The sequence below is a fragment of the Temnothorax americanus genome, unplaced genomic scaffold, assembly GCF_048541705.1.
Source record: "Temnothorax americanus isolate GAGA-0224 unplaced genomic scaffold, ASM4854170v1 Scaffold2, whole genome shotgun sequence".
Lineage (NCBI taxonomy): Eukaryota > Metazoa > Arthropoda > Insecta > Hymenoptera > Formicidae > Temnothorax > Temnothorax americanus.
Genome location: NW_027509338.1, coordinates 2,938,082 through 2,950,478, shown reverse-complemented (window position 1 = coordinate 2,950,478; position 12,397 = coordinate 2,938,082). Strand labels below are relative to the sequence as shown.

The 12,397-nt window shown below is 39.7% G+C and overlaps 1 protein-coding gene across 1 annotated transcript in view; it reads left to right on the top strand.

Moving 5' to 3' along the window:
• LOC143896793 (uncharacterized) overlaps nucleotides 1–12,397 on the top strand; it is a 202,120-nt gene that overhangs the window by 140,737 nt on the left and 48,986 nt on the right. The window contains exon 4 of the mRNA XM_077404828.1: nucleotides 8,843–8,881. Within this exon, the coding sequence (XP_077260954.1) occupies nucleotides 8,843–8,881 (39 nt within the window). The remainder of the gene's footprint in view (nucleotides 1–8,842; nucleotides 8,882–12,397) is intronic.

Genomic DNA, 12,397 nt, shown 5'->3' with positions numbered 1-12,397 from the left:
TTCTTACAACAGATCCTCTACTTTATTTTTCTCTTTTGATACTTCAATAAAATTTAAAATATTGGTATTTCCATATGCAATTTATGATTCTGTATGTGTGTTAATGAAAAAAATGAAGAAAACAGATAACTTAATTAAAAAATGATATATTGACTTTATTTGACATCGAGATATTTGCTAAAATAATTCCAATAAAATATATTTTCGATATTTATTGGATAATTATTCATTCTTCCATAAAAATGATTTTGCGCATGGTACGATTTATTTCAATAAAACGTAAATTGTTCACGAGGTCAAATGGTTTGTTCTTAAAACGCAGAGCATTTTCAATCTTCCTTTGTGTAACCAAATTTGTGAGAAACACTGAAGTAAAGGGTTATTCAGGGACGTAAGCCAACATCGCTAGTGCCCCAGCTTGTGTAGAGGGAACGGGTCGATCCTCATCACGCGAATTACCGGTCTCTGCTTCTCCTTCTTTTTTTTCCTCCCTCTCCTGTTCCTTCATCGTTTCCCCTTTATCGCATTCCTATTCTTCGGATCTGCCTCATCTTCATGGCCCCGCTGTTCTCTGCGGACGACTCGGGGTTTTTATTCCCGCTCGACTTTTTGCCACGCCGTGTCGTATCCGCGAAGATTGTAATTTTAATTCCGGCGGTATTTTACCTCTCGCGCCGCATCGTTCGTCGTTCGAAGGTGTCTGTGCCTTGTGCGTCTATGTATGTATACGCGCGTGTGTTCGTGTGCGAATCTATATGGTTCGTGTATCACACCGGCTAACTCTTCGTCGAACATCTCTCCCCTTTTTCTTTCCTGCCCGATCTTTTCCCCTGAGCGGATTCCGATCCTTATTTTTCGCGGCGCGCTTAGATACTTTCCGATAAGCGTTCTGTCCGCATGGCAATTGCGATTTTAGTTCTTCAGATCTGCTTTTTACGCGACCAATTGACCGTGCAATTGCGCCGCGGTATCGATCGCCGAGTTAGACTCGGCAGTATTTTATCCAGTTTTGTTTTTTCGCGAAGCTCAAACTCTCTTTCATGGATCCTCCATTTCCTTACTGTATTTTCTTACCGTATCGGCACTCTATCTGACTTTATAGGCTACTTAGATCGCGGAAGATCGAGATTTAAGACACAGCCAGATGGACACTGCTGGCTCCTCCGGTCGCACTCGATTAGATCCAAATCACCAATCTCCGTTCTCGTCGCGTTTCTTTTTCTTACCCTCTCGTTTTCTCCTCTCTTCGCATTTTTCTCAGCTCTCCTACGCTTTCCTCATTGCCTTGTCATCATGTTCTCTCTCTCTCTCTCTCTCTCTCTCTCTCTCTCTCTCTCTCTCTCTCTCTCTCTCGTTCCCGCGCATTTCGCTCTCTCTTTATACTGACTTTTTGCCGTATCTCATTCGGTGGAATTCTAATTTTAATTCCGCGGCTTTTAGTTTCGTCGCAATCTATCCATATAATCGTCCGCAAAGTTAGATAGTGAACTAATCTCATTTCAACGTAATTCTACAAAACGCACTTTCATTATTGTATTGAAACGATTAAACAGTTTTTAATTTTTAACTTATAAAAGCATATTTTATTTGAAAGTCCTGAAAAATTCAAATTACGAACTATTGGAATAAAACTCGCCAGCATATATTACATCATTGAATACTTTTAATGAAATATTTAAACAAGTTACTGTACAATTTGTTAAAGATATTTTGATTTTTAAAACTGGATTACATCCTTAATGTCTTAATGTCCACAATATGAATCATTTTTATCTTAACGAGTCTCTCTTTCTCTCTCTCTCTCTCTTATTAAGACGATAAGTAAGGGAGATACAGATACAGCTACACATTTATGCGATAATATTTGTTTTAATAAAGCTTCCAAAGTCTACTTTACACACATTATCCGAGGTAAACGACTTCTATATTTGTCTATCCGTACATTCGTACGCGTAATTTCGCTCTCATTCTGACAGTGGAACATTCTCGCGCGATATACTTTCGAATTGGGTCGAATATTACGCGCACGCCACGTTATCCTACAGAACGAGCTATCCTACTTTAAGGTCTACTTAGATCGAATAAGATCCAGATTTTAGCGAAGAGGGGTGCAGGGGCGGGTCGGCCGCCAGTAGTACCCGGGAGTTTGAGTGGATGGTCGACTCGATCCAAATTACCAGCCTCGGTTTCTCTCTCTTTTCCTTTTTTTCCTTCTTTCATTCGTCGCGGTCCCTTCGCCCTGCCATCCCCTGCCTCCGTTTCTCATCCTCCTTGGTGGATATTCGTTTTTTCTTTTTACCCGACCCTCGTCTTCATTGTTGTCTTTCTTCTCTACCCTCTTCGGCTACACTCCTTTCACCCATCCCCGGTAGCTTCCTCTCATTTTCATTTACTTTTTCTTTATTTACTTTTTATATCTGCATTTTTTCTAACCCGTGTCTACCGGTGCTTTGACTCGACCACCAATGGTTACAGTATATATCCCGCATGTATCCCTCTTGTAATCCTTGACTATTTTAGTATTTTTTGCATAATCTAAATATGGAGTTGCAAAATCGTCAAATTTTTCTCTTCACTTCAACATAAGGAACGTCATCGCGATGTTCGGCATTGACATATAAGACTTCTCTTATTTATTATGTCAAGATAGAGACATTCAAATTTATCCTACGAGAGAAAATCAAAAGTTTTTTTAATATACAATTTTTATTATTTAATACTATCTCATAAATATATATATTTAATTACATATTATAATTAAGTTTAACTGTTAAGTTCAAAATATACTGTTAATTTGTGATCTTTTAACGTACGTTTGAGAAAATAGGAGATTATTAAAGGATAAAATTGACAGCTAGATTGACAGGATTAAAAAGTTTATTGTTTATTCAGAAGACAATTTCTAGACAACTACTCTAGCCTCCTAATAATAATACTTCAATAACAAAGTACATATCTAACCGCAACTATATCTAATTATGCAAGAAGGTCAATTATTTCAATGAATTTTAACAAAACGTGACAAGACTTATAAGACTTGTAAGATTATCTCATTATAACGTATATTCAACATGACATTAAAAAATTCATCTCAGATACGGATTTCAGCAAATGCCTTGGAATTAACTCGGATAATTCGGACTGGCTCGATTCGCATTGGATACTCCGAATTACTTGTCACGACATCCCTTCTTCATATGTTTTTTTCTGTCCTTTTTGTCGACCTCCCTCGTTGATTGTTATTTGTGTTTTTCCTTACTTTCCTTCGACGCCTGCCGCGATGACGGCATTCCTTTTTGCTGCCATTTTTTTCTAACCAGTCTTCGCTCGCTTCTTCTTTTGTCCAATTGTTATTATGTACATTTTTAGCGTCCAATCTCGTTCGGCTTTGATGCTCCCTAAAGCTCTTTTCTCCTTATCTACGCTCTTTTATCCGGTCTCCATCGAGCGAGTCTCATTTAAAAAGTACATTATATATATTATATATATATATATATATAATACACGCGCGCGCGCGCACACACACACACACACACACACACACACACACACACACACACACACACACACACACACACACATAGGCTACATTTTTCGCCGTCTACGTTAACGATAGAACACAGAATTAAATATTTCTCCGTCCATATACGCATATATACACACAATTCAGCCTCATTCTTTTCGTTCGTCATCGATTCCTCATTCTCTCTTTGACTGTGATCTCTCTTTCTTCTCGCTATAATTTACTATTCCACTCTGCTTTCCTTTCGATCCAGTCGCCTTTGCACACCTTACTATAAATTACCTACGCTTTCGTTACCCTGGGCGTACTAATCGATCTCGCGCCTTTATCCTTTCGCTGAAACTTTCGACCGCGCCCTCAATCCATTCCTCTGTCTCCGCGTCCCTTCTCGACCCGCCCTGTCGGCGGGGTGCGTCCATATTCCTCCTCTCCTTGATAGTCTGCGGTCCATCGAATCTAAGATCCAGATCTCCGTGGAAATACCTTCGTCTAAAACTCCCGGCCGCCCCCGACTCTTCACGATCTTTCGTTTTCTCGACCATCCCCTGCTTCTATATACTCTTCAAGCACTCGTTGCCTTTTCCTTTCGCTCTTCCTCTCCTCCCCTCTTTTCTCATTGTCTCGCCCGCTCTTCCCCCCCCCTTGTTTCGCTTTCTTTCTTTTCTATCCCAGCTTTTTTCTTCATCGCGCTCACCCTCGCGTCCTCTCCACCTCTACCGCCTTCTCGTAAGGAAGGTCGTAATTGGCCCTTCGACCACGAGCGACCACGGTGGAAAGCAGCCGAGAGAGCGAACTACGGACAGCGCGGGAAAGGATTGGGGGGTTGCGGGGATAGGGTAATTGCGGGAGCGACGGTAGCGGTAGTGAGAGATCCTCGGGAGTGTCTACCCTATATCACGGAGGCTGCTGGGAAGTACAAGGGACACGGGGCTCTTCCTTCCATCCTCCTGGGAGCGAACCGGCCATCCCGTCGCTCTGAACTTTACCCGGGGTGAGATATGCAGAAATTAAATATTCATTCGGGTTACCATCCTTCGGTCTCTGCCCCCTTCTCTCTTTCTCTCTCTCTCTCTCTCTTTCTCTCTTTCTCTCTCTGTCGCACTCACCATTCTTTCTCACTTTCGCGCATGTATCGGATCGTCTAACTTTTCTTTTATTTCTTCTCGGAAGTAATGCTTTGGCTCTAGGCCAATTCCGCTCTCGATGTTCGACATCCTTTCGTCTTGCAAACATTGCATGCATCGTAGAAAGACGCGATGATATTCACAAATGTACAAAGAGTCTCAGAGATTATCCATTTCTTGAATTTTATAGATATACTAAAAGTAAAATTGGCGAAAGATATATTCATGAAATTTATTTGCTACAACAAATATTAAAGAACTTCTCCAACATGATTTTTACGAACGTAATTAATTAAAGCTCTCTTATTCTTCCTTGATTAATTTTGAACAAGTACTCGATCAGAATTCTTTAATTCACTATTTATCTTTATTTAAATATTTAACGCTGAAGTATACAGAAATTAATGACGTCCAATGTATAATTTGACAAATCTAATTCAACTACGCCAAACAATCTACGATTGACGGATTGCGCTCCATTTCTATATACGATATTCTGTATATATAAGCATCGTTATTTCTCTTCTTCAAGCATCCCCGATTCTCTCCGTTGTTCCGTCTCCTTTCTATACAAGCCCGACGATTTCCATGGACTCGGAATCGCGTACCTGTTGAACCAACCACCGACTTCGATGAAATAATGACGAGTGGCTTATGCGCCGTCTGCAGCCACACCGCCAACGAGGGAAGGACGCGGGAGCATAGGGCAGGAGGCAGGATGCAGCCGTGCTGCGTTGCGCAATGTGCCACCTCCCTTTCTCCCTCTTCGCCTCCGTTCACCTCTTTATCCTCCCGCTGCAGCCGGGCGAGGTATTCTCTCTGTCGGTGTGGAATTGCGTCGTCCTCTCTGCACCCTTCATCCCGGACACATCCTGCGGGATGAACGCGGCTATGGTTTCGAGGAGACGAAACGCCTCGCTCGGGATAAAAGGATTTGTTTTACTGCCACGGTTGCGGGGCGCGCGGAGCGGGGAATGAAGACAGGGGAGCGAGATTTGAATAGCGTTGTCGTCGTGTCGTCGCACAACGGGCGGATCGCTAAATTGTCGGAATCGCGCGGCCGATAATTCGTGCCGCCTCACTGCCGGCATGGCTGCGGTATTTTACGCCCGGGATTGCTCTCGGCGGAGCTCTCGCTCTCGGTCGCCTTTAGCTTCTGCCATATTTCTAGCAAATTTGCGTTTAAGTACATTTGTAAATACGATATTTTCAGTGAATATCAAAGTGAGTTTAAAAAAAGAGAGATGTTGCGCCAGTCTCGAAATACATATTTTAATATTTCCTTTGAAATCGCAACAATATTACATGAAGCTTTAAGATTACTTCCACACGATTAAATAAAATGTTTATATGATAACAGAATCGCGCGCGCGCAATGATTATATTTATTTTAGACAGAAAAATGATTAATTTTTTGGTATACTTTGTGCACAATCGCGAATTTTATATAATTCTTGTTAGCTTTATTTCTGTTTTTACATGACATGTTCCTTCTAGGACAAGCGAGAAAATTGCGAGCGCAGATTTCAGAAACTGAAGGTTCGTTTTCCTGCTCCGGGAATGGAAATGTCTGGTCCATTTATGTCCCCACGCGACAAGATTTCTAATTACGCGAATCTAATCCATTCGCGACTATTCCTCCGTAAGAATTAATAATCTTTTTCCTTTCCCTTACCTCCTTTCAATTATCATAATCTATATTCTACAGTGATGAAATTTTATCACGAGTTGCGACAATTTGTCAGTCTTGTTTCAATTAATTGTAAATATTTTACAGGATTTATTAATTTCATTTAGTAAAAGACATAATAACATCTCTAGATATTAGAGATAGATAGATAGATATTATTACAGATAGAGATTAACAATATTATTATAGATTGGATAGAGAAAAGGTTATAAATGTGCAAAATAAAAGTCTTAGAAGTATTCTTGATATTTTGAGAATAAAATCCCAGAAGTTTTTCAGTAAAACACATTATTTATTAATAATAAATAAATAGCTGCGCCAAATTAAATACTCAAAATTTTTTTAATTAGTTTATCTTTATCATTATCTCTTAAATCTGTATTAAAATGTTATTACTATAGTAAATATATACGTATACAAATGTTTGCGAAAGACAAGAAATTTTTAGTGACGAGGTTTATAACTTCACGCAATATATTTACAATCTTTTTAGTATAAGAAACTATATACAATAATTTATCGTTTCTAAAACGAATGTCCTTCGAGATATTTTATAGCGCGCCAGCGCGCAGCGGATGCTTTTCGTTCGCACGAGAGAATAAAATTCCTTTTGGATGTTTCGGCTTCTCGCGATTGGCAGTATACCTCGAGTTCCATCCTACGATGATCTCACGTGTGTGTCCCGCGGCATCGCTTTCATGCCGACTCGAGAACGTAACGATTCGTAGAAACGCACGTTACTTCCACATTTGTGATTCATAATCTGAACAGGTATATTGCGATGAAGGAAATTATATATAAGGTTAAGAATGGAATGTCTAAATCTACAAATTTACCGGTTAATTTTATTACATTGATGTTTTATTTTAATAATTTTTCATTTTGATGCTATCTTATTATATAGTCTCTTCACTTTAACTTATATGTTATTCTTTAATTAATTATAAACTATTTGTGATGAAAACGTCAAAGACGAAATGACAATTAATATTTGTGCGATGCTCGACTGGAATTTTAATCTTCAAGAAATTTTCGAGGAAAAGTGTAAACTCTTATTTAGAAATTTATAGATATCAGTCTGCCTCAAATATAGGAGTTCATTTTGCGATGAAAATTTCATATCTCCTTATATTTTGGACTTCATGATACGGAAAGACATTAATCTTTTAAAATGTCTAAAATCATCGGCGTTTTGCATAAATTCAGCTCGATAATGAAAGGGTTAATAATCCGACAAGCTGATTTCGTGTTTCAGCGAGGGGTCGTAACGACCCGGCCGGTGATCACGACGCGCGTTTCACGGCGCGGTTTGAATTTCGACTTGAATGCGAGCCAATATGGGGTACATAACTCGGTGCCGACCATTAGTTTCGCTTTTACGAGGCAAATGAACCATGCCCGCGCTCGTAAGATCGTGGAGTTTACATTTTTAACGACGGAACACGTTCGCCCCCGGTGTGCGTCGTGAATTTGTTTCGCGGTGGGCGAACGGGCGAGCGAGCGAGCGAAACCGCAACGATCGATTCGCCGTGCTTAGAAGGGCGCTTCGTTTCACGAGAGATAGATTTAATCCTAGCAAGGTCCTGATTTGTAGCATGGCGAACTCAGGATACGTCTAGCGTGACCTATTACCGACATTAAAAATACGTTTTTTTTTTTAAAACTTAATTCAAAGGTAAATACATCAACGAACTATACTAGATAAATTATGCTCTTTACGCACTTCAAATATTTTCCTCTCGAAAATCTTTACTAAAATCCTCCAACGATAAAAAATGAACTTATATTGTAGACTCTTATCGGCCTGAATTTGATTTTCTACAGTTTTTCCACGAACTAGTCTTACTAATCAATTACTATTTAGTACATTTAATATTAATTCTTGCATTTGTCAATATTTGATCGAAATATATCTGTTATCAACTCGCGTACAGTATTTACTTATTACATTTAGTATATGAAAAATACAAAATAAGTGTTTTATAAAAGTTACAGAGAATTATCGTGAATAATCTTATTGAAGATCCAAATACAAGGCAAATGGTTTAATTCGCGTTAGTAACACAGATAACTTAGGTAATAAAGGGCAATGTTACAAGGGCATTGTATCGTGTTACAATCGCTCCTGCGCTCCTCTATAATATCGATATATCGGAATCCCGATGAGACTCTGGCATTGTCGACTGCAACGGCGCGTTTAGAGGTATTTCCTATCGACAAGGGACGGACTTTACTAATAGTTAAAGCCACTTTCAGTAAGGGTCGCATCGCTGTAATCTCTTTACTGGATTACGGCCATTATGGAAAATTTTGAAGGAATTGGTTGTTAAATTAATTTGTTCCAAGAATGAACACCGAGATGTATATAATTATAAAATTACGGAGCGCGCGGCAAATTGATTTATGTACATATTATTATTTAGCTACTGTCTAATTAAATATTTGACTGTAAAGTGCATCTGTAATAGCAACTCAATCGCTAATTGCAATTTTATTTGGTTTCAGAATGATCAACGGAGAGGTGAACAGTTGAAAACGCGTGAGGTGAGTCTTTTTATATTATTTTTTAATTCCATCCTGAACGATACTTTCGTGAAAATTAAAATCTTTCTATTGACTCTGATAAAAGTGCGGAACAAAAGAAATCCGATATACTGTCTCTTTGACATCGCTTATAAAAGTACAAACATACTGACTTTGGACATCAGTTTCATACCAACACAAAATCGATATCTCACTAAATTGACGTAACATTGTTTGCCGTTGCTCCACTGTATCGCAATTGTATGTGTACAGCAAACGTCGACGTAGACGGTCGCTAAAGTTCAAAGTAATTTTGGGACGCGCGGCAAAACATTTAGCACAGATTCCTTAGCGTCCATTGACGATCCCGGAAACACGTCCGCGGCATTGTTTGAGTTTCGATTTGAACGCGGTCCAATATGTACCGTGTGGTACATAGTCGTCTATATTAGCTTCTCATTTGCCTAGTATGCGCGATGCTACCGAGAAAGCGGCCAATTAAATTAACTAATAATAATACGCGTTATAATATTCACCTTACATCGTGCATCGTTCGATCAATTACTAATTACATAACGGTGTGAGGCGTTGCGATAAATTAATAAGGGCCATTAAGTATCGAGAATCATAAAATTGTATAAAAATGTAATTAATTTTAACGACCATCGCTATAAAAAATTATCATAATTAGTTTTGGATACCGATTAACGCGTGATTAAATTTTATAACTACCTTATAGTATAAAGTTTGCTTTCGAAATATCCGTAATCTCCGAAAACAATCGAAAGGTCAACTTTTTATTAACCCTATTCATTCCAACCAGCCCTTTCGTGTCCCAACGGGTTTCTAATCCTCGCATCATAACTCACGAACGAATTGACGAAATTTAATGTTCCAAAGCGCAAATTAAAGCTAAAAGTAGTAGCGAGGATTAAAAAGGGCGGAAAACACGTTGGAGCGAATAGGGTTAAGAATCACCCTCTTCTCGTCATGCGTATAACTTTTCAAAGTTACTGATTTACTGAGATTTCTGCTTCACTCCACTGCGCTCGTCAGACTAGAATTTCGCATATGCTAGAATTTGCAAGATAGCATTTTCGTTTTAAATCTGATTGCGTGGAACATTTAGGTAGGATGAGCCTGATTACACCGCGATGTAAGAACCAGGATATTATTCCCGATTTTGTGTATTGCGTCGAATTTTCAGATAAAATGAAAAAGTAGAACGCATCAGGGGGTTAACGGGCGACGCACGAGAGTAACGTCTACCGAGAGGGTACACGCGTGCTTCGCGGCATCTCGTTGTTCAAGTCTCAACTTGAACCCGAGCCAATCTGCGAGCCGCTGTTTTGCTCTTCAGAGGGCGGCGAATCGCGTCGTAAAGACGATCGTTATGGCGATTCGCGATAAAATCCTTATTCCACGGTTCACTGCCGCCGCCACCGCCGCCGTTGCCGTCAAGAGAGAGAGAGAGAGAGAGAGAGAGAGAGAGAGAGAGAGAGAGAGAGAGAAGCGAAACCGCTTTCTTAAATATTATTCGCCCCGGAGCGTTCTATTATTCCACGCGAGACAGATAAGCGGCCGGCAGGAATTCGATCCTGCCACACCGGAGAATTTTCACCGGATACATCGGATCCGGCCGGCGGCTTCGCGCCTCTATTTCACTCTCTTTTTCACTCTTGTCTCTCTTCTTTTTTCCCCAGGACGAATACGTCCCTATCGTCGCGGATCGAATCGGTAGAATTATGTTGTTGCGTCGGCAAAACGAGGTATCGCGTTCCTCGCCTTCGACGGGCCCTCTAGTGTTTTATGTAAAGACCGAACAATTTTATTCCACGTCCTCGAGTACACTCTTCTCTTCTCTCCACATGTTTTATTTTTTTCTCTCTCTCTCTCTCTCTCTCTCTCTCTATCTCTGTTTCTCTTCACGTCTCTCTTCCTCTCTTCTTCAGGGATCTCTCCTACCGGCGGTGCCATAAATTTCATCCGCGCTACCCCCCTTGTGCTTTGCACTGTTACTTGCCCATATATTCCGATATCCTAGAACTCAACCTTGTTCCCGCAACCCATTTCGAAGCACTCCCGCGGTTACTTTGGCTCACCCACCTTATACGTATATCGCGAATTCCGATATCGCGACCGCAGTGCGCATCTATAGATACATTCGGCAACTATATCTTCGTGTGCGTCACGTGGAACGGATAGGGCTTTCACACAGTTTCATTCATCGTTTCGGACACCCGTGACATGAGCATGTTTAGTTTATTCATCTGAATCGCATTAACACCTCCGTTCTAACATGGCGAACTGAAATTCAGAGTCAATAATTATACAACCTTCAACAAATTTTAATAGATCACGGTAACCAACGATCGCGAATTTTAAGGGGTATAAGATATCTTATCAAAGATAAAATTTATAGAAAAAAATATTTTAATGTAATTTATGTTCTTATTTATTATATGTTTTTATATTTATATATATAATAAACAGCGATTTTGTTTATTAAAGTGTATTAACAGTATTATGTTTGGGTGGAGTTCCGAAAACGGCCCCCCTCCGATTTCGATGAAATTTTGTGAAAAGTTTCGTCTTGGGTTAAAATGAAAGCCCTTAAAAGGAATTTTGGCGACTCCTATGATAAAGCCATTTTTTAAGATAAAATGATAAAAAATATAGGGTTGTTCTTCCGAAAATGTCCGCGCTCCGATTTAGGTGAAACTTTGTGAATAGGTTTCTTTTAGATAAAAATGACACGGTAAATGTCTAGATTAAGGGCGACCTCACCGATTTCAATGACCCACATGGGTTAGTTGACGCGCTTTAAACACTTAAATACTTTTAAAGCGCCAAGGTCATTGAAATCGGTGAGGTCGCCCTTAATCTAGACATTTATCGTGTCTTTTTTATTTTAAAAGAACCTATTCACAAAGTTTTACCTTAATCGGAGCGCGTACATTTTCGGAAAAACAGCCCTATATTTTTTATCATTTTATCTTAAAAAATGGCATATTATAGGAGTCGCCAAAATTCTTTTTAAGGGGTTTCATTTTAACCCAAGACGAAGCTTTTCACAAAGTTTCATCAAAATCGGAGAGGGGTTTTCGGAACTTTACCCTTATGTTTTTCAGTTAAACGTCTATTTTTTAAAATGTTTTATATGTTACCATGCATGATGAGATAGCACAAATGGCGCACTTGATATTCGTGCTATTTTTTGCTGGAACCTAAGAAAAGGTATGATGTATGAAATAGACGTCACATTAAAGACGATCTATTATGAAACGTCAGAGTCCGATGTTATAAAAATCCATCGTCCATCTACCGACCGGACTTTTTAATACATCCTTTTTCTCTGAAAGCTCGCGTTTCCCTTGTTTCGTTTTTACGTGCATGCAACATCAACAACGACGTGTCGTCCTTCGCTTTTAATCCACCCGGAGAGAAGTCGATTCTCTCCGTGCATCTCTCCTAGAACGATTTTCATTCTATTTGCTTGGCTGCCGTTTAACGGCCATGCGCTGCTAAACCACCGCG